This window comes from Antedon bifida, chromosome 2 (assembly GCF_963402885.1).
Source record: "Antedon bifida chromosome 2, ecAntBifi1.1, whole genome shotgun sequence".
Lineage (NCBI taxonomy): Eukaryota > Metazoa > Echinodermata > Crinoidea > Comatulida > Antedonidae > Antedon > Antedon bifida.
In genome coordinates, this window is record NC_136227.1 from 13,058,345 (window position 1) to 13,084,528 (window position 26,184).

A 26,184-nucleotide genomic window follows, 5' to 3' on the forward strand; every position below is an offset into this window, starting at 1 on the left:
TAAATAATTTGATAAGATGTGTGACCAACATAGCCATGGCACACGACAAAGTGAATTCAACTTCATTCCGCCAAAAGCATCTAAAGCTATCGATGGAACGTTTTATGCTACAGCCATTAATGACTGGAACAAATTACCAAACGACATAAAAAACACCATGAGTGTTGGGATATTTAGAAAACTGGTCAAAGAATACTTAGCGAACAAAAGAGAAAACCGGTAAATATATAGAATAAAATAATTTAAAATCACAATACAATACTACAGGACCCAACGGAAATAAACCTAGGTAATTGCTTTTATTGGGCTATCCTGGTCGAAATCAACTGTTTTATTCCTAATGTTCATAACTTTATTCTGCTATGCTTACTTTTTTACTGAACGCTTTTTAATATTCCATTGTGCTTGTTCTTTTAAATAACTTGTATTTTTAATGGGTTTTTTTAACTATGGTACTGAACGGTATTCTATTTAAATACTGTTCTTTATGCCATTTTATAAACCATTTTTAAGCCATTTTTAAACAATCATTTTAGACATTTGCATTGTTTTACATTTTTCTTAACATTTTATCCTTTTTATTGTGAGTATAGTTGTTCTGAATTGTCTATAATTGGTCCTCTTTAATTTTTTTTTCCTCATAGTTTTATCTTTAAAACATTTTAAACAATTTTAAATATCCTTTTATACTTACTTTTATTCTCAAGTTTTAACTTTCTGTATTGTAACATTGTTATGTAATCATGTATTGTATGTTAATCTTGACCGAATAAATGAATGAATGAATATAGGAAAGTATGAGTATTTAGCGGTGAAATGCTTTTGCCAATTTGTTTCCAAACAAGCTTGTTGGGATCGCAGATCAGTCTGTGGAAGTTTGATGGATACAGTAGTAGAGAATGAAGGAAGGTCAACTTAATGTATCACATTCAAGATTAGAAATATTTCATTGAAGGACTTTGGCAGAGTTAATTGTCATTTAACTGAAGAAGTTTATGAGATGTTTTAATATGAAGATGTGTAGGACCTCCTGATGGTCAACATTTTGTGTTAATCACCATGTTGTTGTCATAAGCATATCATTTTGTGTAATTCAATCTAATTTTATTTAACTTACACACGTTTTAATAAGAAATTTAACCCATTTTAAAAAAATGGCGGCCATTTTGAAATTCAAATTGGTCGCCATTTTGTGTTAATCACCAATGTTGTTGCCATAGGCCTATCATTTTTATGTTATTTCAATCAACGTCATAACTAGCAAATGGCGGCCATTTTGAAATTCAAAATGTCAGAATACTAATGAATATAGGTTTATAATAATTCTTATATAGCAGGGAACCCATATGAACTTAAAATATTATTCATAATGGGTGTTACTTTGTCCAATATGGTACATTTATTAGATATTTTACGTATTGGCGGCCATCTTGGATTTGACACCCTTACGCTTTTTTAAAAAAATGGTCTGGACCTTAATTGACATATTTTATTTTAATGTACTCCCAATGCTAAACAAATTAATCTCGGTGACTGAGGGTCGAGAAACGGTAGGGATTAATATTAATTTTATTTATAATTTATCTTATCTTCATAACTTTCTTTCTGTTTAGGAAACTTATGCTCTACATAAACAAAGTCTTATTACAAGTCTTTGGGAGTGGAGTTGTAATTTGTCATTAGAAAAAATCCTGACATATGACAGGACTTGAACCCAGGACCCTTGAATTGATAGCCACAACTCCACTCCATCAATTCAATAATATATAATATTCTATAATAATTCCTGGATGTCGAAAAGGTTTAGTTAGTCTGTGTCCGAAATTAAGTGCAGAAAATACGGTAAACTATAACTGTACACACAGCATATATACAATTCAACACACATGCTTAATAAGAGACACCGTAGATGCATACATACAGTATAGGTCTATTGTAATATTTATTCATACAATATTCACACATGCTTAATAAGTGTCAAGCTTCCTCGTCCTGGTGGCCCCGTTATTGGAATATTAGAACTGTTCTTGTAGTTAGGCCTATGGCAACAAAATGTTAATTGTGGTACATTGTATAAGTTTAGATTTTCAATTATTTTCAAATGTTTATAACTGACCAAGATCGGTTGGGACGGCTGTTACGACATATAATACTAAATCCCTGGTCGGTTGCTCAATACGAATGTTATAATTAGGTACTGTCCCACCCTAAAATTATTTAATTGTTGTAAGACAACAACGTGTGCGATACCATGCAAAATAAACACAATTGTATATTTTGTTAATATTTGATTCAATGTTTCAACTTAGGGGTGATGATTGTCGTCAATTTGTTGCTACTCACGCCGAATGAACTAGAAGTGTGAATAATCTCGTTCTAAACATAGAGTAATATAATGTAGAAATAACATACCTTCTATCTGCTAACCAATTGAACATAAAATCACTATAAAGCAAAACGATTAAATCCAAATAATTGTATTTGAAAGTAGCTTGGGTAGCGTTTGTAAACTTGAATAACACTGTAAACTTACATGGAACAAAACTTGACTTGAACAATCTTGAGACAGGATAATATCCACTAATAACCTCTGACTTGGACGAGATGGTAGCAGCAACTGTAAACTTACATGGAACAAAACTTGACTTGAGCAATCTTGAGACAGGATAATATCCGCTAATAACCTCTGACTTGGACGAGATGGTAGCAGCAACTGTAAACTTACATGGAACAAAACTTGACTTGAACAATCTTGAGACAGGATAATATCCACTAATAACCTCTGACTTGGACGAGATGGTAGCAGCAACTGTAAACTTACATGGAACTAAACTTGACTTGAACAATCTTGAGACAGGATAATATCCACTAATAACCTCTGACTTGGACGAGATGGTAGCAGCAACTGTAAACTTACATGGAACAAAACTTGACTTGAACAATCTTGAGACAGGATACAAATGCCTATCCTGCACCAATTCAACACATTTAAGATGAACTTCCTTATTAGAAATAGTTCATAATTTCAAACTTAATGGTCTTGTTCAGGAAGTGAGGTTTATAAAGGAAACATCTGCAAATAATATTGTACAGTAACAAATACTAAGTATGTTAACTATATGTTTTGCCTGTTAATCTTCAAGAATTGTGAATGTATGAATTGTTTAATCATGGATTAAAGAATAGATTAATCCATGGTTTAATTAATACAAATTACAAGCTAAAATCGGCGAAAATGATCAATTTTGAAATGAATTGTATAGCATTGTCAAACCTATTAAAAAGTCAACCACGGATCTAGATGTATGAATAATAACACAAACAAGTATAGCCATCCCATTAACAACATTTACATTCGGAATTATACTGTAAAGTAAGTTGTATTATCGTTGGATAATATAAACCCAGATTATAGAATGGAGGCGTAAATATTTCCAACAATGAACTATTGTTCTTAAAGATATTTTCGTGTAAAGTTATTTCCTTTTGTTTTGCCTTTCCTTTCCTTCGCTCGCGTACAATCGAGGTCGTGCCCAGATTGACGTTCTCGAATACATAGTAATTTCAGCGTAAAAAAACTTGCGATTTCAAATGTACGTACCGCAGGACTATAATACATTGTCGTTTACAGAAACGAATAAATAGACACGATGATTTATGCAGTCAACTAAAATTAGCACCCTGGGAATTACTTCCTAAAGAGAAATTTTTGATTTTTTGACTCATTTTAAACAAACCCAATTTGTGTTTTGTATGTAACATTATATTGAGGGAACGTACAAAGAGGAACCATTTTTAAATATATTCTTTATCCAATCAGCAACGAAATATTTTGTTCATGTTTTATAGGCCTATAATAATATACCACTAAATACAGTAAAACATCTGTGATTTAATACTTTGCTAAACTGTTACTAGTGTCATAGTCGATTGAAATAGTAAAGTAGATGTGACGATACACCACTACGACATTTATTTTTGTTGAGAAACAACTGTCAGTTATATAGTTTATTTGTATATTATGTGTTCATAATCTAACAGTAGGGCCTCCCACACTCACAGTAATACAGTTTATTTGTATATATGTTTATATTTTATCTAACAGTACCAACACTCACAGTAAGAAATTTGCGATTCAAAATGGCGTCCAAAAGTGGTTTAGGTATTTACAGTATTGTATAGCAGTATGCAATACTATATCTTAAGGCATTAAGTTTTACTCTAAGGGCCCATAAATTTACCTACTTGTGTTAAACCAATACCTCCATGTTATACCTCCATGGTTCAACCAAATAATTTGGAATGTTCCATTCATCGCAAATCAACACATTTGTATAAACGTATATTAAATCTATCAAAATAGTATTTTTAGTCGCGTGCGTGCAACGCGACTCTACAGCTCATTATGTCGGTCGGTTGGTCGGTCGGTCGGTTGGTCGGTTGGTCGGTAAACACTAACTTGTATATGGCCTTGTCTTGATATCAGTTTCATCTAGCTAAGTCAATTTTTCACAGTATATTTCTTATAGCCAGGAATCGTGGTTATGTTTTCACGGTGCACAATCAAAAATTACGCGGTCTAAGCACGATTTAACGAAATCACGTTTGTAATCATATCTTCACAAGCATGAATCACAATTAAATAAAATTTGGTACTCATAAATTTCAGGGCATAAATCATCATATGGCAATATAATTACGTGCGTAGCGCATGTTACGCATGCGTACGCGCACTTAAAATGTTCAAAATTGTCAACATTTATTTTCGATGAAATAAGAGTAAGTTTCAGGCAATTTAGAGCGTTTAAATGAGTGCCATGAGTGCGCAGATTTTTACATGCGCACTGCGCGTTAAATGTTAATATGCGCTCTTTTTGCCCGATTTCTGTTTTACAACCTTTCTTTAATAATATCATCATATTTGATTCACTTTTCAACTCGAAATTACGTTATACGAGCACGTAAAAAATGACAAAATGATGAAAATATGCTAAATTTTAAAATTAGATAGATCGTCAGAACGATCGGGAAAACCTATTTTGCATTTCATTTTCTTAAAGTGTATCATATGTATGATTTATTATGAAATTAATAGAACAAAAGTTGATTAAGTCATCATTAATTGCATACTAAATTTAAAAAAAATAATTTCGACAATCAAACAAATTATGACATTTTCATAGGCCGAAATAACAAACTTAACATTAACTTTTTCCTTAATTAAAATGTTCATATATTAAATTTAACAGTATATAGTTTGACAGTGCATCATTTTTTTATATTTTTAAAGATTTCATCATAGTAAAAAATTTGTCAGTTCTTGCATATGCTATGTTTTATCCAAATTCCTTCACTTGCACTGATGAAGGGCTAGTTTTTCCCGAAAGCTCTGCTAACTTTCTGGCTGTTTTACTTTAACGTTTTGATTTAGCTTTTCACTTTTTTTTGGTATCTCCATTGAGATCCAGCCACTGATACCCACAGCATTGTCATTTTTTTCAGTAATTTACCTTTGGTACATGTGAACGAATTTAGATAAAGTCATAGCATAAGAACTGGCAAGTGCTTCCTGGGTGGAATAAAAGAAATACAACAAAAGAGACAGTATATAATATATATATTTGTGTATTTTTGTTGCAATAAATTGATTCATTTCATACCGTTACACATTCAAACATAATAAAAGGGATACTGTATTTAGCCTCTTTGACTCCACTATGCATTGGTGACTTTCTATCTTCTTTTTGTAAAATCTTATAGCATAGGATCGTTGAGGGCTGGGTCATTCCGAGCCGTATCGGAATCGTCGCCGTGGTCGCTTATGCTTCGTATACCTTTCCGTTTCCATACCACCACTACTAGTAATATGATTAGTGTCGCACATACAATCGGTAGTGGAATTTTAACTTTCAAATCATTTTGCGATTGCGATCCTAATTTGAAAAAGAAACTAGTTATTATTTTAATTAGATGAGTATATTATTAGCATTTATTACAATTATAAATGCGGTTTTTCATCATCGTTATCATATAATAATTATCATCATCTTTGTATTATCATCCCCCAAAAATATTAACAATTAAAAAAATATATTTAGTCACAAGAAAACAAATAATGCTTTAACTTATAAAAAGACACAATAAGCAATTAATTTAACCAAAAATCCATTGTCTGACAGGCAATTTGATGTTTTGCTTTAAATTACAGGTTTTTAGTCGTGTATCAGCTCACTGTGTCAGTTGGTTGGTCGGTCGGTCGGTCGGTTGGTCGGTAAACACTAACTTGAGTACGCGACTGCAGCCCTTTCGTATTATTTTTAAAATAGGCCTACAGTAAATATAAATGTTAACCATGCCTCGTTTGATTTCGAGCTCATGCCTCATGGCATGTAGAACAAACCGGAAAAGAAATTCGTTTTTGCCAGTGGCCATCCGACTCTTAAATTCTTGAACTTTGACTCTTGTTATATTTTACTGTGTATTGTGATATTTTGTAATTTTTGTAAGATCATTTTAATCCAGACCTTTTTATTTGAATTGCCCCGTGTGGGATGATTAAAGAATTTTGAATTGAATTTAAATGTTATTATCTCCTATTATGGCTACTTTTTGTTTTCATTAGATTTTACCGGTTTCAATGATTGTAATGTGTGCTTTTTGAAAATGTTTCGTTACTTGTTTTATTGTATAATTTAAAAGTTAACGCGTGATACACCTAATAATATCCTACAAAACAATTTAATTATTGATAATAAATATTCATTAACCAATTAACCAAATAAAACATTTCCACACGTGTTCTTAAATTACTTAAATCTAGCTCCTAAAAAATATCACTTAAATCTATATAAACGACGAAAATGTATATCTCACCCCATACAATATAGCGCGACCGATTTCAGGCCCTATGCCCATTCGATTAATGAATATTTATTATTTTATTTATCTCTAACACTTTAATCATGTTAATTCATAGAATTATTTTCAGCCGTTGATTTTCTTCCATTTGTCCTCATGTCAAAGGTTAGAATTGAATTGCGCCTTATAAAAAAGGGCCGAATCAAAAAGAGCCGAACGTAATTGAGAAAGGGCCGAATAAATAAGCGCCGAATGCTGAAAGAACCGAACGTAATGATAAATGGGCTGAATAGATATGTGCCGAATGCTCAAAGAGCCGAACGTAATGATAAATAGGCCGAATAGAAATGGACCGAATGCTGAAAGAGTCGAACGTAATGGTAAATGGGCCGAATACTAATACAATAGAAATGTGTTGGGTTGCTGTCAGAGGCAGCGATGGCGTTCCATAGTTATCAACTCTAATTTGCTTGAGGTTTCTGAGAAAGTAGAGTGTTTGAGATGCTTCTTGGAAGTCATAAGAGAGTTAGATTCCTATTGTAATGTGTTATCTGTTATAGTACCCAAATATTTATATTGGATGATTCTTTCAACTAATGCATTATGCAGGTATAAGTCTATTATCAAATTTACAAATATTTCAACTTCATTAAGATACTCATTTATATCTTGATTCCGTCACAAATAAAACCACTAATAACAGTATCGTCGGCATATTTAAAAATATTGCAATGTTTACTTAAAATATTAAAACTACTAGTATAAAATTAAAATAAAATTGGAGAAATAAAACAACCTTTTTATTCGATAGGATACCACACTCAACCATCTGCTGTCTATCAATCAAGAAACTAAGTATAAATTTGACAAGATTAGATGAAACATTAAAACGTAACAGCCTATCAATTAAAACATGAGGTAAATAGTGTTAAATGCAGTGGGGAAATCGATAAAGATAGACATTTACATAACTTTGTTTGACTTTGTCAAGGCGTTGGTAAATATCATTACAAATGTTTCTTTGAGTCTTTATACATTCAATCTTTCAAAACATTAACTTAGTAAAGTACTTGTAACTGGCCTAAAATCTGTTGGTACACTGGGTCTATTTACTTTTGGCAATGGGTTGATAATATAAATTATACGCGTGGAACATTAGGCCTACCACTAATAAAAAATAATATTAAAAATATAAGTGAAAATCAAAATTCTAATTCCTTTTTGTTTTCGATTGAATAAAAAAAATGAACGGACATAACATAACATTGTCAGGCACTGTAAAAAAAATCTGCATGAATAAAAAACCCTAAATATTGTACATAATATAAAAGATTCCAACCAGGGCCAAATCGATGTGATACTGTAATGTACAACTGTACAAGGTAATTGATTTTATGTTTTCTTAGTACTATTATTATTGTAGGCATACTTTACTTCCTTATAGGCATAACAATACACTCATCAGAGCTTGTTTCATTTTTCTTTTAAGCTGCGCCTGTTTTTTTTTCTGCGAATTACTAGTATTTATAAAAAAAATTAATCAGTATTAATATTGTTGAACTTTTAAAGCTGCCTTATATAAAGCTGTAAAACAAATAATATTTGGAGCATAGGCCTATAAAATGTGTTTCATTTCCACACTTCCGATTTACCGGTACTAGAAAGACTTGTTTATTGGATAAAAAGATCGGTAACAATGAGAGGCCTGTTATTGTACTTTGTATAACTTCCTTATATTATTCATATTGGAGCAATAACACACTGTGCTATTTAAAACTAAAGATAGAAAACAAGCACCACCAGTTTCTGTATCACTGTTTGTTATTCACGATTTCATTATTTTTCTCAAGGTGTGTAGGCCTAAAGCAGAACAATGAATGCTTGCTTTATCAAATTTCAGTTTGCTTGTAAGCCTTACCAGATCGATTTATTTGTTACGAAAAAATATCGATAATAATGTTCTTGTACTTTTTATAACTTTATGTTTATGAATATTGTTATTAGCAAGAATACATTGTGGTTTATATAAGTTTAAGATAGAAAAACCAGCACTACAAGTCGTATAATTTGCAGCTGTATAGCAAGAATCAATCATAACTGGATACTAGTTTTAATGTACAAAAGATTAACTTATTTAAAACAAACTGTCGCGACACAACGACATTTCTTGATTTTAAGCTAAATAGACAGGCATCATTAATTCTTCCCAACGTTTTAAAGTAGCACTACAGAGCAGAATTATTTCTATTTATTAATTACAACATAACGTACTCCTAGGTAACTAAAATATAACGAATGTCAATTCCAGGAAGGGATCTGACCCTTCTGCTAATAACAAGCACAGTCTGTAATCGTATGCGTAGAATGTCGAGTGCTCGGTGGCAGCACATGGTCACGGTAAAACTGGGCATTTTGTTGATATCTTACACTGATGTAAGTACTAGGCCTACATTTAATGAATCACAATTAAGGTGATTAACCCTTTATTTCTCTAGCTAGTTAACTTGGAACACCATATTTCACACATTGTTAAAGTGTGTCTGTATTTACCTTAGCGGAGGTGTAAATTGCTAATTCGTATTTCCTATTTATTTAGCAAAAGCATTATCTTAAACGACGTTTTCTGTAGGTATAGTTAATAAAAGGAATAAGTGCTGATACTGCTAATATTTATTTGTCCATATGAAAAACATTAAAACATAAACAAAAATACATTATGAAACTGGCGAATAATAACAATAATACAAGATACAATTTAAAACATGTACAAAATGAAATCACTCTAAAATAAATTGCATTGCCTGCCTTGTACATCCTACATAAACAAATATGCAATTTAGAGTAGTAGAACTTGATTAGTTCATAAAAAGCTTACGAATAGCCTACCCTACACTATATTCGAAATAGACTCAATTCAAGAGTTAAGGGGCGTTTATTACAAGGGATGTTTTATAGGAAGAGGGGGTGGGGCGGTTGCGTTTATTTAAATAACCGTAATTGGTTCTCTAGGCCTGGTGTATATATCTTCACAGATATGGATGGATTAACAATTGTAAACGCACCAGCTGACCTATAAATAAATAATAATATACATTTATAATACCTTATTATTTATTTCAAATACAGCACAAATTTATATTGACATCCGAGTTAGTGGCGCAACCAAAATAAAACAATTGAGCAAAATAATGAAAGGAAACAAAAAAACGCAACATAAAAATATATACAATATATTATTTATCCTATTGCTCTTTATTCATTAACCATCAATATAGTTGATTTTATACGATACATTCCCACTGTCCAAATCATCCTATCGCTCTTTATTCATTAACCATCAACGGACAACCTTCCGACGGAGCTATAGTTGATTTTATACGATACATTCCCACTGTCCAAATCATCCTATCGCTCTTTATTCATTAACCATCAACGGACAACCTTCCGACGGAGCTATAGTTGATTTTATACGATACATTCCCACTGTCCAAATCATCCTATCGCTCTTTATTCATTAACCATCAACGGACAACCTTCCGGCGGAGTTATAGTTGATTTTATACGACACATTTCCATTGTCCAAATCATCCTATCGCTCTTTATTCATTAACCATCAACGGACAACCTTCCGACGGAGCTATAGTTGATTTTATACGATACATTCCCATTGTCCAAATCATCCTATCGCTCTTTATTCATTAACCATCAACGTACAACATTCCGACGGAGCTATAGTTGATTTTATACGAGACATTCCCATTGTCCAAATCATCCTATCGCTCTTTATTCATTAACCATCAACGTACAACATTCCGACGGAGCTATAGTTGATTTTATACGAGACATTCCCATTGTCCAAATCATCCTTTCGCACTTTATTCATTAACCATCAACGGACAACATTCCGACGGAGCTATAGTTTATTTTATACGATACATTCCCATTGTACAAATTAATCATCCTATCGCTCTTTATTCATCAACGATCAACGGACAACCTTCCGACGGAGCTATAGTTGATTTTATTCGATACATTCCCATTGTCCAAATCATCCTATCGCTCTTTATTCATTAACCATCAACGTACAACCTTCCGACGGGGTTATAGTTGATTTTATACGATACATTCCCATTGTCCAAATCATCCTATCGCTCGTTATTCATTAACCATCAACGGACAACATTCCGACGGAGCTATAGTTGATTTTATACGATACATTCCCATTGTCCAAATCATCCTATCGCTCTTTATTCATCAACGATCAACGGACAACCTTCCGACGGAGCTATAGTTGATTTTATACGATACATTCCCATTGTCCAAATCATCCTATCGCTCTTTATTCAATAACCATCGGACAACCTTCCGACGGAGCTATAATTGATTTTATACGAGACATTCCCATTGTCCAAATCATCCTATCGCTCTTTATTCATTAACCATCAACGGACAACCTTCTGAAGGAGCATTGTTTGATTTTATAAGATGCATTTTTGTCATAGCGTTGTTTATTCATCAAACAGAAACAATAAATATCGATAAAAAAAATGAAATTCTAAATATTTGGAGTTTATGTTACATTAGTGCATGCATTAGTAAGAAAAACTTTCATTCGTTCCCATTAAAATATTTCATATATATTAATAGTATTTCTAAAATTCTTTCAGGTTGTTCAACCGTTGGCCTGTCCATCTGGTAAAGGTTTACTGAAGAACCAGCCTGAAATTGCTGACTGGATGAAACGTGTAGAAGACAAATTGAATCCAGATTACGATGAATTGAATAAACCACTGAAAGCACTTTGCCAACAATGAATTAAATAGGCCTCTGTAAGAGATAGCCGTTTATGTTCTTTCTATCATTTTCAACAATGAACTAAATAGGCCTCTGCAAGAGATGGCCGTTTATGTTCTTTCTATCATTTTCAACAATGAACTAAATAGGCCTCTGTAAGAGATAGCCGTTTATGTTCTTTCTATCATTTTCAACAATGAACTAAATAGGCCTCTGCAAGAGATAGCCGTTTATGTTCTTTCTATCATTTTCAACAATGAACTAAATAGGCCTCTGTAAGAGATAGCCGTTTATGTTCTTTCTATCATTTTCAACAATGAACTAAATAGGCCTCTGTAAGAGATAGCCGTTTATGTTCTTTCTATCATTTTCAACAATGAACTAAATAGGCCTCTGTAAGAGATAGCCGTTTATGTTCTTTCTATCATTTTCAACAATGAACTAAATAGGCCTCTGTAAGAGATAGCCGTTTATGTTCTTTCTATCATTTTCAACAATGAACTAAATAGGCCTCTGCAAGAGATGGCCGTTTATGTTCTTTCTATCATTTTCAACAATGAACTAAATAGGCCTCTGCAAGAGATGGCCGTTTATGTTCTTTCTATCATTTTCAACAATGAACTAAATAGGCCTCTGTAAGAGATAGCCGTTTATGTTCTTTCTATCATTTTCAACAATGAACTAAATAGGCCTCTGCAAGAGATGGCCGTTTATGTTCTTTCTATCATTTTCCAATAACTAAAGTAGTTCTTTCGTTGTTGTTTATTAAACATTTCCAACAATATGTTACAATTAGTTCTTTCTTTCGTTTTATTAAAACATTTTTCCAACAATTTTACAATCAGTTCTTTATTTTCGTTTTAGCGCTGTAAAACATCAGTAAATAGCGCTTTATAAAAGTTTTATTCTTTTTATTATATAATATATATTTATAAGAATATACTAATGTATATATAGTACTATAATAGTTCCCTTTGATGAAGACTATGTTTTCATATCTTCTTATAAACTTCCCATAAACTCTATCTTCTCCTAAACCTCACAGCCGACACACTTTTTCAAACAAAAAAAGGATTTCAAACCAATGTCTCTGCTACATCACAGGCTCAACCATTCTTGACATCCTTACATGTCACATAGTTAGGTCGCAGAGAGGTCATAAATACACATGTCCATTGGAAGAATCTTGTAAATATATTATTTGAGTTGTAAAATTTTTGAGCTATGCATTATAAAGTACAACAAACATCGACAGTTGTATTTTCTGGTTGAGTGAATCCATCTCCGAATCCAACAGTCTTAATAAGTTGAGGTTTATTATCACACATTGGACACACTTTATTTCTTATTTTGGAAGATCGCATCCAAATAATTAGATTGTACCGTTCACCATCTGATATTGGAAGAGCACCGTGCATGTGTTGTCCTCGATGAATTAAACCATACGTTGGCTTGTGGCAATATTCAGTACGCTGTGGTTCTTCTATTCCTTGTTGCTGTTAAAAACAACACAAAATTAACAAACCTGCTATGTTGCTATATAAAAGACAATCAGGTCACTTGTAGATTCAACAGAGGTATACAAAAGCCAAAATGGCAGCCTAGTGTGCAATATTTTATATGACTAATGTTAGACTGGCTTTAGACTGCCACGAGGAAATGACATTAAGAACACCTTGTCCTGATTCTTTATCATGTGTATGAACAAAAAAGTTAAGGTACTGAAAACAAGCATCTGAGGGTGGTTGGGAGAATATATACAATATGATATAGCTACATTTTTACTTTTAAAAAATGTATTCGGGTCATAATAACAAAATTGTATCGGTCATAATAACAAAATTGTATCGGTCATAATAAAAAAATCATATTGGTCATAAAGTATTACTTAAAATAGAATGTAAACCATTTAATTATAGAGTATTCAGTGCCAAAATTATACAAATCGTTGCTTTGTTTTTTATAACCGGACATTTTCAGGCATTGTTTTTACTTACATGACGCATGCCTCCAAAATACAATGAGCCCTCAGTGAAATCACTTGTAAGTGATATATTAAGAGTGACCTCTGCATTATCATAATGATAGTTAAGATCCAAATCTTCTCCAATCTTGTACTTTACAACAAAAGCTTTGTGAGAGTCTAACAAGTCTCCACCACAGTCTGGATACAAGAGCCTAGCGAGTGGAGTTATGTAATTCTGACGTAAAGGTGTGATGAAGTAGTCATCAAATCCTAATTCATTCATTAATACCTACTACAAGAATTTTAAGCAGGTCTATGCTTTACTAATAGTAGTGGCCTTTATTTTATTTTTATTTATTTTCAATCCTTCTACATAACAAAGAAATCAAATAAATTCTTTAAAAACAAAATCAATATCAAGAAGTAATAAAATACAGTAAAAATCACAATGCTTGGTCAATTGTAGATCATGGAAGTCAATGAATTCTACTACATATTATACAAATGTGTTATAATACAATATTGTGTGTAATGCATGTGGTGGCATTCATGTTGTATGGAGTAAGGGGAGTTAATTTGAGGTGGGGTGGGGGTTTGAGTAGTTTATGCAAAGCAGGGCATTTACGGTAGCCACACTTACACCATAATTGTTCATTGTATTTGGTCTTCTTTTTGGTAAATCTGTGTTTTCAAAATGTTCTATTTCTTCTTTAAATGAATTACAAAACTCTTCAGTAAAAATTGGAAAAGAGTAAATACGCTCTCCTACATAAAAAAAAACAGTTAAATGTGAAACATTAAACGTAATTAAAGTAAATATGCAAGTTTTTGAATGCCATTTTGAGTTATAGAACATCCATTGTTCACAAAATAACAATGCAAAAACATGTAATTTTACCATTTTTTGTGTGCTTGACTTTTCCTTTAATGTGTTTGAAATATGCCTTTTTGTCAAATAGTTTTAATCATATAGGAAAGCCTGCTATACTAGTGTGGAGCTTTGATTTTGATCTTTTTCGATTACTGTTCCATGGCAGAATGAGCTTCACAATGTACAGTTATTGTATGGCAGTCAGAGAATTCTTTACTAACTTTTTATAGAATTTGATTACAATAGGTCAACTATCAACAAACCTTTTTCAGTACTCATGAGTTTTATCAAACTTTGCATTGATGCATTTTTCTGCTTACTATGTTCAACCAACTCCAGAAATGTTAGGCTCAGAAATGAAATGTACAACAATTTCAACGAGAAAATATAATAACATAAAGAAGAAAAACTTTCAAACTATTTCAAATATTTTTAGTCAAGATATTTAACTAAAAATATAACTAAAGGGGGAAGTTGTCCTTGTCAGTTGTAGTGAGACAAGTATTCAAGATAAACGTTTGTTGTAATAGTTGGTCTTTACAAAATCAGACATGCATTCATAGTTGTATTTCGTCAGCAAGGTGTAGTTAACAGGTAAAATATTCTTTTCATTTTTGTACTACTTAATTCCAGACCTGTAGTTTGTATATCTCTTGATTGAGTGGTGTGTAATGTTTTAAAATTGTCTCTTTTCTCTTTAAATAATCTCGGCCAAGTGATTTTCTACGTTCTACTTGTGTTTTAACCTGAAATGAATTGTTAGTGAGATAACATGTGTTTAATGGTATGAAATAAAACAAAGAAAATATAGTTTTGCATTTGAAAGTCCCACTATGAGGAAAATTGTCTGCATGAGCCAAATTCTGTTTTATTCCTAGAAGAGTTTATTGACAATTCACATTTACTGATATATGTTTATAATATAATAATTATCAAAACTTGTCTTCATTCATACTGTAACTTGTCTACGTTTCTTGTTTGTTACCATTATTCTGCTACACATATACAATTATTCTGCTACACATGTACAATTATTCTACTACACATGTACAATTATTCTGCTACACAGGTACCGTATTCTGCTACACAGGTACCGTATTCTGCTACACATGTACCATATTCTGCTACACAGGTACCGTATTCTGCTACATGAACTGTATTTTGCTACTTGTACCATTATCAGCCAGATAACTTAACATAATTACATAAATTAAAACATCAATTACTTACAACTCTCAGAACGTCTGTGAATCCTTCTTCATTGTCACACCCTTTGTTTTTAAGAATCTACAAAATAATACAAACAATTCACATTTTATTATTAATATTATATGTACTATACAGTAGCTCCAATTTGTAGCTTGTTTCTCTCTATTTCCCATTCACATTTAAATTACATACCATATATGTACTCACTCAGTGCTTGAACGGAGCACTTATGGAAACTACTACCATCATAATGTATAATTTGTTAATTTTGACCTGTGCATGTAAATTATAAAAATACTGCATACCCTAGACTATAAGGCCTATATCATATATGTAAAGTTTTCAGTATGGCTACAGCGGCAAAAATCTAATTTCCAAAATAAAGGCCTAGGTCTAGGGTAGGGTTAGTTTAGACAGGCTTACTAGTAGTTCTACTTAACTAGGACCAGACCAGGGTCTTACGAAAGCCCATTAATGCCATTTTAAGTATATGTTTTTCAAACGTAATCCGTTCTAACGAATTAGTAATTCGTTTGAACGGATTAATAGTCTGTTCAAACGAATTAGTAATCCGTTCAAACGAATTGCAACATATACAACAAGTGCCATTTGTTTAAACGGATTACTAATTCGTTCAAACGAATTACTAATTTGTTCAAACGGATTACTAATCCGTTCAAACGAATTACTAATTTGTTTAAACGGATTACTAATCCGTTCAAACGAATTACTAATTTGTTTAAACAGAATATTAATCCGTTCAAACGAATTACTAATTCGTTCAAACGAATTAGTAATCCGTTTAAACGAATTAATAATTTGTTTAAACAAATTAATAATTTGTTTAAACGGATTACTAATCTGTTTGAACGAATTAGTAATTTGTTTGAACGAATTAGTAATCCGTTAAACAAATTAATAATTTGTTTAAACGGATTACTAATTCGTTAGAACGAATTAGTAATTCGTTTGAACAAATTAGTAATCCGTTTAAACAAATTACTAATCCGTTGGAACGGATCCCTAATTCGTTTTAACAGATTATTAATCTGTTTAAACAAATTAGTAATTCGTTTGAACGGATTAGTAACATATACTTTAAATGGCACTTGTTGTATATGTTGCAATTGGTTTGAACGGATTACTAATTCGTTTGAACAGATTACTAATCCGTTCAAACGAATTACTAATTTGTTTAAACAGATTAATAATCTGTTCAAACCAATTAGGAATCCGTCCAAACGGATTAGTAATTTGTTTAAACGGATTATTAATCCGTTCAAATGAATTACTAATTCGTTTGAACGAATTAGTAATCCGTTTAAACAAATTATTAATTCGTTTAAACAAATTAGTAATCCGTTTAAACAATTTAGTAATTCGTTTGAACGAATTAGTAATTCGTTTGAACAAATTAGTAATCCGTTTAAACAAATTAGTAATTCGTTTGAACGGATTAGTAATCCGTTTAAACGAATTACAACATATACTTTAAATGGCACTTGTTGTATATGTTGCAATTCGTTTGAACGGATTACTAATTCGTTTGAACAGATTATTAATCCGTTCAAACGAATTACTAATTCGTTAGAACGGATTACGTTCAAAAAACATATACTTAAAATGGCATTAATGGGCTTTCGTAGGCTCTGCTGTCTAGGCCTAGTAGCCTAAGTGTCTGGTTAGAGAGAAGATTTGGCAGCAACAGGTTTTACCGGTTTCCAAATATCAGCAAATATTTTACCATCTATATACGTCACATGCAGTTTAAACTTAGGTAAAAATATGTTATGGGTATAGTAACAGCTACAAACATAGCAGCTCTTTCTATCATCAAGACTCATTTTATTTTCTAGGCCTACGTAACTGTATGCTTACTGTTCTGTAGCAAGCTTGGCTTCTATCTTGATGATTGATTGATAGCAAAGAATATATATTACAAGAATGAGTATTCCGCGGCTTTCGCTGTAACAGTAATATTGTTCATGCGGTAGGGCGCCGCCATAAGTCGGGATGTATGAAACTTTTTTTAGGCAGACAACAATGGGAAAAAGTTGTGGATGTTGGTGTGCTGCTATCAATTGCAATAATATTAATAATGCAAAAAGGAATCCAGAATTAAGTTTTTTCCGCTTTCCAAAAGATAAAAAAAGGTAAATTTTACAAGAATATAATCCAAATTGCACAAATTAACAGAGAGAATGGTGTCCCCCGCCTAGCCGATGCTATTCATTAGCCTAAGAATAAACTTAAATCTAACTTTTTAATTAAATTACCTAAATTATTAGATAAATTATGAAGTACAAATAACAGTATAACCTGTGGAAACTAATGTCGACTGACATTTCTATGGCTAGCAGTCAGAATTGTTTTTTTTTCATCCAGGAATGTAAAGTGTGTAAAGGTAGGCCTAGCTAGGCCTAGTCCCACGTACACCTGGGCTATATTTCAATTGCAGTAGGCCTAGACTTACCGTAGTTTTTAAGAACATACGGGCATATTTACTAACGCTTCTGAGTGAATCAAACAATTAAATACTGGTCTAGTATAACATAACCCCTAAATCAAATATCACTTATTGGTCTGCAATTTTCCAAAATAGAATATTTTCATCATATTTAAACAAAATGGTTTCTATAGGTGTGCGAAATGGGTTCAGAATACGAGGAGAAATGATTTGAGGAAAAAAACGGCTGTCTACCTCTACAACAATTGTAGACTATGTTCTAACCATTTTGAAGAATCACAGCGATTTCAGTATTCCAAAAAATTAATATGGAATGCCATTCCAACAATTTTTTACGTACCAAATCCACCTAAAAGGATAACAATGAAGCGCAAGTTGCCAAGAAGATGTAATGACGACGCTGCACCAATGAAGAAGAGAAAGGGTGAGTTTCAGATACATTTTTACATGTTGAAATAAAGTACAAAAAACAAGCATCATTATACAGTATTGAAACACATTGTGTTTGTTTCTTTTCAGTTTAATAATAATAATAATAATAATAATAATATTTATTTCCACAAATAATAAAGCGAAATACAGAGTAGCATAATACTGTAAATATACAACTGATAATGAACATAAATAATATAATGCAAGAAAAGAAGTTGGTAAGTGGAAAAGGGACGCCACAGCAAGCAAGCTTTAATTTGGGCGCCCCTTTCAATAGTGAAACAACTTAAACTTTAACATTTTAAAATATTGATATTAATTATTATAAAAACAACAATTGATAATTCAGTTATATGCGATTACAAATTAAACAATTTTCATAACATAAACACCTATTTACATTGTTCCTGTATTCAATAATATATAAACTTTTAATTTTCCTTTTGAAATTATACAAATTATTACTCATTCTAATTTCGTTACTAATATTGTTCCATATTCTTGGCCCTTCATAAGATATTCCCCTTTGTCCCATGTTTGTGTTCTTTTTGATGATATACAAATTATTTTTGTTTCTCGTATCATGTACATGAATAGAGTCATATGTTTGAAAAAAAGAATGAAAATTTGATGGCAGTTGATTTTTATTGTATTTAAACATAAAAAGTGAAACACATTTTTTATATAGGTCATAAACGGTAAGGGAATTAGTTTTTATAAATAGTGGTAAAGATGGATGGTAGTAGTTTGTTTTACATATAATTCTTAAAGCCTTTTTTTGAAGTACAAGGATACGTTTCATGTTTTTGGCATCAGTAGTGCCCCAGACTGTTATACAATATGATATATTTGGTAAGATCAGTGAGTTGTATATAGTTAATAAGACTTTATAGGGAAGGATTTTTTAAAGTTTATTTAGGGAACCAATCATAATAGAAATTTTGGTGGCTATGCCATGTACATGATACGAGAACGTCAGGGACTGGTCCAGTTCAATACCAAGAAATCGTATGCTTTCTACACGTTCTAGTACATCATCGTTTATTTTGAGCTTATTTAGGCCAATATCAATTGGTTTAGTTTTGCCTTTAAACAATATGTATTTCGTTTTTGTTACATTTACAGTAAGCATGTTTGCTTTGAACCACATACTTAGACGATGTATTTCATTATTCATTATATTAAATGCAGTATCAATATCATCATGTTCTAAGAAAACGTTGGTGTCATCTGCGAACATTATTGTTTCTGTTTGCGTACATACACCAGGCATATCATTAACATACAATAGAAACAATAAAGGCCCCAATATCGAACCCTGGGGCACTCCGTGTGTTATCTCTGTGTAATCAGATTTACATCCTTCGATTTCTACATATTGTTTCCTATTACTTAAGTAGCTTACAAACCATTCTAGAGCAATGCCTCTTATTCCATAATACCTTAGTTTATCAAGCAATATGTCATGATTCATAGAGTCAAATGCTTTTGACAGATCTAGAAAGACCCCTATTACGATTTTTTTATTATCAATTGCTTTGGTCAATGTGTCTATTGTTTGAAGAAGTGCTTGTTCGGTTGAGTGTCCCTCCCTAAACCCATATTGCGACTTGCTAAGTATATTATGTTTAAGTAAAAATGACATTGTCTGATCGTATACTACCCTCTCATAGATCTTAGATAGACATGGTAAGATAGATATCGGTCTGTAATTGCTAACCTCATCTTTATTACCCTTTTTATACACAGGCACAGTTTTTGCTATTTTTAATTGATCTGGAAATATACCACTCTCCAGTGATTTGTTAACAATATGAGCAATTGGTTTTGAAAGTAGGTCATAATTACTTACAATATATTTTATCATTATATCATCATGACCACATGACTTATTCTTATCTAATTTACTTATATATTTCATAATATCGTGTTCAGTGACAGCCGTGAAGAATATCGAGCTTAACATATTTGTTCTCATGTACATTCTGTTGCTGTTCTGACTACTTCCAATATTTCTTGCCATTTCATAACCAATATTAACAAAGTATGTGTTGAAAGCATTTGCTATGTCAGTAGACGTGCTATATGTTTGAGTGTACATCTTAATATGATTTGGAATATTTATTTTTCTATTTCTACATAATATTTTATTTATTACTTTCCATGTATTTTTTACATTATTACCGTTTCTTTTGATTTCATTGTCATAATATTCTATTTTCCTATTTCTAATAGTTGTTGTTAGACAGTTTCGAAAACGGTTGTATTTTAATTTGTTATTGTGTGTTGGTTTCGTTTTGTATCTTTTATACAATTTTTGTTTTGTTAGGATAGATTTTTGTATACCACTAGTCATCCACGGTGATCTTAACTTATCTGTTTTTATTCTAACTTGTTTAAGTGGGAAACACCTGTCTATTGTAGCAGTTAATTTATTTGCAAATGAATGGTATGCCTCATTAGCATTTGAATACGTTAGGGTATCTTCCCATTGCTCATTCAGGAGTTCTGTTCTAAAAGTTTGTGAACACTGTATTGTGTTTTGTCGTTTAAAAATATATTTTTGTTTCTCTGTTTTTTTTAATATTTCTGTCTTGTTTATACAAAATACTGGAAAGTGATCTGATAAGTCTGATATTAAAATGCCGGATTTTATTGATTGGGTGGATATAGAGTTAGTAAATATGTTGTCTAGTATTGTAGCTGATTGGTTAGTGATACGTGTTGGTTTGTTTATGAGCGGAATGAATGAGTTGGATAGTAGGCTGTCAACATGTATTCTGACATTGATGTTTGTTTCATATGAGTTTAGATCAAAGTTTAGGTCCCCCATTAGGTAAGTTTCTTTCCCTTCATTTGTAAGTTTATGTGAGATTTCATCGATTTGTGTGTTACAGAGTTGTACGGTAGTTTCTACATTGTTTGATCTATAAATGACCCCACATATAATGGGCTTGGTGGATGTGTAGACTTCGACAAAGACACATTCAGCACCAGTAAGTAATTGACTTAGATCATTTCTAATTTTATACCTTACATCATTTTTTATGTAGATTGCAACTCCACCACCGGTTCTTGTTTCTCTATTACATGGGATAAAATCATAATTAGGTAGGTTATATAATTTCATATCAGATTTTTCAGATAGCCAGGTTTCAGTCAGTCCTATTATTGTAAATGGATAATTCAGAGTTGAAATATAATTTTTAATGTGATCAAATTTGTTTACCATACTACGGCAATTCAGTGAAAACAATGATAGGTTTACAGGGCTTGTGTTTGTGTTTTTATTTGCTGTTCTGAATTGTTTGGTGTCGTAGTATTTATTATCTAGAGTAATCATACAATCTTGCAGTTCATCTTCTTTATCAAAAGTTGAAAACATAAATTAATAAATGAATAGATAAATTATTTAGTGTCGGTAATGATAATAAACTAAAAGAGTGTAGCGCGTACAATTGTACGATAGTTTCAGCTCTTAAAATACATCTATAAATGTGCAGTATACAACCTTAAATATTTGTCCTGTTTAGAAAACTAATGTAGTGTACTTGCATTTATTTTTCTTGGTATAGTACTCCGTTAATATATAGGGATCCATTCTTAAACAGTGGCCGTTTCTTTTCCTTGTATGCCTTTGCCATGATATCTTTAAGTTCCCGTTTTTTGCGTAAGTCACTTTCTGGTAAGTCTTCAGTAACGAATATGGTCTTATTTTTCAGTTTTTTCCGTGCATCCGCTAAAACTAAGTTCCGTTGAGGCCGGTAGAGAAACTTAGCCAAGATGTGTCGTGGTTTACTTGCTGAACGCTTTCCAACTCGATGACAATTTTCAATAATGATGTCCGTAAGTCCAAGTTCCTTTTCAAATAAACTGTTAAGTTTGACATGTGTGTCCTCTTTTTCATCTTCCTGGATACCACCGAATCTTATATTGAAGCTTCTGGAGTATCGTTCAAGTCTAAGTGTGTCATTTTCAAGATCCGCCATTTTGTTTTCGTACGCCGCCATTTTGTTTTCGTACGCCGCCATTTTGTTTTCATATTCTTCCATTTTATTCGAATAGTTTACTTCAAGTTTTTCCACTTCTTTTTTTGCTTCTTCTGCCGTTATATTTATAAAATCAATTGAGTGTTCCATTTCCTTTTGTGCCTTTTCAAGTTTTGTGATCCTTTTGGTAAAATTTTCCTGATTTTTTAAAACTTTGTCCAGCTTACCGTTAATTGTGTCTGATATTTTTTTCAGCTCGTCAGCTAGTGATGTGTCTGGTGTGTCTGTTTGAGTTTCCCGCTGGCCTATGTTTCCAGGGGTAGCGGCTTCACTTAACTGGACGCTTTTTTGTTCCTTTCTTTTAGACATCATTTAAAGTTTCAAGGTAAGTTGCTTTTCTTATATATATTAACTTCAAACTGTAGAAGATAACTTAGTTTGTAAGCAAAAATACTGACTTTTTAGGTGAGTTCTTGAAGAGCGAAATCAGGTTTGTCTACTGTTGTTCGCGCATGCTCGGTCGGTTTAGCAGATCGTTGCCCCAATGTGGCAACTAATCCAATTCGCAGCAGCAATGGTGACAGGATAAAAAGTAAGTGTGATTAAATCCCTCTTGTAATCATGTAGGTTTTCTAATTTAGTATTTATATTGTATTGATATTTAGGCTACTACTGTTATGTTTTTCCTTATTCTGTATAATATAAGCATCAAGGCAAACAAATTTCATGTTCGCATTCATGACAATAAAGATTTATCTATCTTATGCTGCAATAATCTTATAGGTAATTTTTGCAAAATATATTTCATACATTTCAAATGGAATGTAGGTCTGTTAAATTCTATACCAATTACTTAAAAAACAATTTTTTGGGGGGTTCAGGAGGCACAGCTTTGACAGATCATCGCCACTGTATCATAGATGAAGAACCAATACACAGCAATACTAACCAAGTTGATGAAGGTAGTTGTTCATTACATAAGCTTTATCTTATCGGTTCAGTTTGAGCACATACATGAATGTCCCATAGTCGTCTATCCGGGTATGCCTTACACAAATTTCGGCATTGTATTAAATTTAAGACAAAATAGTTTCATATTTTAGTTAGTAAGGTGCTGATAATGTTGTATTTACTATTAATACAAAAATTACAATGTATTATGAGTAGTAGATAGCAACGGTCTAGTCAGTCGTGATTATAACAATGATTAACAATGGGGATAGTATAAGACAATAGAGTACTGTATATCATTTCACTAGAATTGTTATATAGATTTGTTATATATTAATATACATTATAATATAAAATTATTAAATAATAAATAAAAAATATTTGGTGATGATTTAGTCGTTTGTGATGAGAACAAATGGTTTGCAATGGTTGAAGTCAATAGGTGTTATGTTTCGGATATAATAATACAATGGTTAACATTGGGTAAGGAAGTAAAAGATTGTTGTAAGATTTGAATTAGTCATGTACTTGGCGGTATTTTTAAAAAGGGGTACAATAAAAGATGCACCTGGTTTAATTAAAACAACGTAACAAAATAAGTTATTTGATCCGGATATTATAACAATGACTAAAACAAAAAGATAAGAATGAATGAAGTTAAATAATAAGTATGTCTTGATTGAACTTTACCGACAGGTAATTAACCATCTTCCGGATTTGTTAACAAAGGGGAGAAATTGAAAGCAGTGACACGGGTGTTCGACATACTAAAGTTTACTGTAACTTATCTATACAATGTTAACTTTTAAATCATAAAAGGAAAAAAACAAAAGAAATAAAAAGGACGCTTCTGATGTCATGCATAAATTAATAAATGGTTACGTTTACAAAAAAAGAATTCTTTGTTTCCTTTTAAAATAAAACAAAAAGGGGGTAAAGAGAGACGCTACTGACATCATGCATACATTATTTTATATACAATATTCTGTGTATAAGGTTGTAGTCAAAATAGACATTTCAGTAGATCTCTACCAGAATGAATGCCTATAAACCAACAGTTGGTTTCACTCATTCCAAAGGAAAATCCACAGAATGCAACGTACCTTCTGAAAAGGTAAAGGATGACTACACAAAGGAACCAACAGAGGCACGTAAAAGTAATGAAATAGATTTCACTCGGAAGCTAATCAAATCAGATAAGCAGCAGATGATTTCCCCATATTTTAAGTTTCCAGTGCACAAAATATCGAGAGAAAATTTAGATTGTGATTACATTCAACTTCTTGATAAAAGCTCAGCTGATACTTTGTATAAACAATGTGAGGAAGAGATTGAATATTTTACAGGTGATCTTGCAAAGGTGAAAGTGTTTGGTAGATGGTTTAATATACCTAGAAAACAGGTTAGTTTCTCTTTATTTTTTCTTCATGGTTTCATGACGTTAATGTAGGCTACATACTATTACGTTTAAAAAGATGCATTTTTTACATTTTAATTACCGGCCTACCGCACTGTTTTCGTTTTATGCAACAGAATAACAGTTAACCAGGCCTACAGCACTGTTTTCGTTTTATGCAACAGAATATTAACAGTTAACCAGAATCCAACTGATTATAATTGTATATACATAAGAGAAACATTTTTAATAGTATGTTTCAACTCTGACAGGTTTCTTATGGTGATACGGGTTTAACATACACATATTCAGGCAATATAGTGCCAGCCTTGCCATGGCCACCGTTCCTGAAAGATCTTCGAGATTATTTGAAAGAAGTCACAGGGTTCTACTTCAATTTTGTTTTGGTTAACAGGTACATATTTATTATATATCTATATATGTTTATATTTGTTATAATTAAATAATGCAAAGCTTCCTTATGGTTACATTGTTTAACATTGATAATGATTTATTCTCAATTTTACTCTCAAGATTGTATAATTGAACAATATCAGTAATCAGTCTTTTCGTCAACTATTAGAATCTCTCACTTTTTTTATCTGCACAAAACTGTGTTTAATTATGTTGTATGGTTTATTGTTTTTATACTAAAAAGTTAAGTGCAAAAAGGATATTTATTGTCTAGCTTAAATTACAGTACAATTTTTTTATTTTAATTTATGTTTCTTTACTAGATATGCAGACGGTAATGATTCTATTGGTGAACATAAAGACGATGACGATGATATCAACAAATTTAGTTCAATCGCGTCCATTTCATTAGGTCAAACACGATTGTTTAGATTTCGCCATGGTGCTACACGTGGAATGAGACACAAAAGAAGTATTGAACCAGTAAATGTTGATCTTAAACACGGTAGCTTACTATTGATGAATTATCCAACTAACGAGTATTGGTACCATTCGCTGCCTAAAAAACCATCCATCAAACTACCAAGAATAAATCTGACATTTAGAGATATTAAAAGATGAGAAAAGGTCAGGATTACTTTAGAACGCAAATATTATTAGCAACAATTCATGAACAATTGTTCTAAATGTAATAGTTACATGTATCTGTGTTTTATCAAAATGTAATGGTTACCTAGCATACATTATTATTGGCGGCTGTCAAAAACTATTTTTAACAATTCATTTCTTGTATCTTCCTTTTTTATTTATTGTAAATAATTTATTGTTGTGTTTGAT

The 26,184-nt window shown here is 31.8% G+C and overlaps 2 protein-coding genes and 1 long non-coding RNA gene across 3 annotated transcripts in view; 1 reads left to right on the forward strand and 2 right to left on the reverse strand.

The window, feature by feature from the left end:
• LOC144835448 (uncharacterized) overlaps window positions 1–26,184 on the reverse strand; it is a 257,525-nt gene that overhangs the window by 163,865 nt on the left and 67,476 nt on the right. The window lies entirely within an intron of this gene.
• LOC144858886 (uncharacterized) lies at window positions 9,139–11,672 on the forward strand. Its single transcript, XR_013616674.1, has 2 exons — window positions 9,139–9,291; window positions 11,526–11,672. It is a non-coding gene; the product is annotated as an uncharacterized LOC144858886 (long non-coding RNA).
• LOC144835168 (2-oxoglutarate and iron-dependent oxygenase domain-containing protein 2-like) lies at window positions 12,631–14,840 on the reverse strand. Its single transcript, XM_078690229.1, has 4 exons — window positions 14,753–14,840; window positions 14,259–14,383; window positions 13,650–13,907; window positions 12,631–13,148 (listed from the first exon to the last, which is right to left on the reverse strand). The coding sequence occupies exons 1-4, from the start codon at window positions 14,787–14,789 to the stop codon at window positions 12,882–12,884; spliced, it is 687 nt and encodes a 228-aa protein (XP_078546355.1). The 5' UTR covers window positions 14,790–14,840; the 3' UTR covers window positions 12,631–12,881.

Coding starts and splice junctions, on each gene's coding strand:
- LOC144835168 (XM_078690229.1), bottom strand. CDS start 14,789: ATGCAAAGTTTGATAAAACTCATGAGTACTGAAAAAG. Junction 13,908..14,258: donor ATACAATGAACAATTATGGT/GTAAGTGTGGCT, acceptor TTCTTGTAGTAG/GTATTAATGAATGAATTAGG. Junction 13,149..13,649: donor ATTTTGGAGGCATGCGTCAT/GTAAGTAAAAAC, acceptor TGTTTTTAACAG/CAACAAGGAATAGAAGAACC.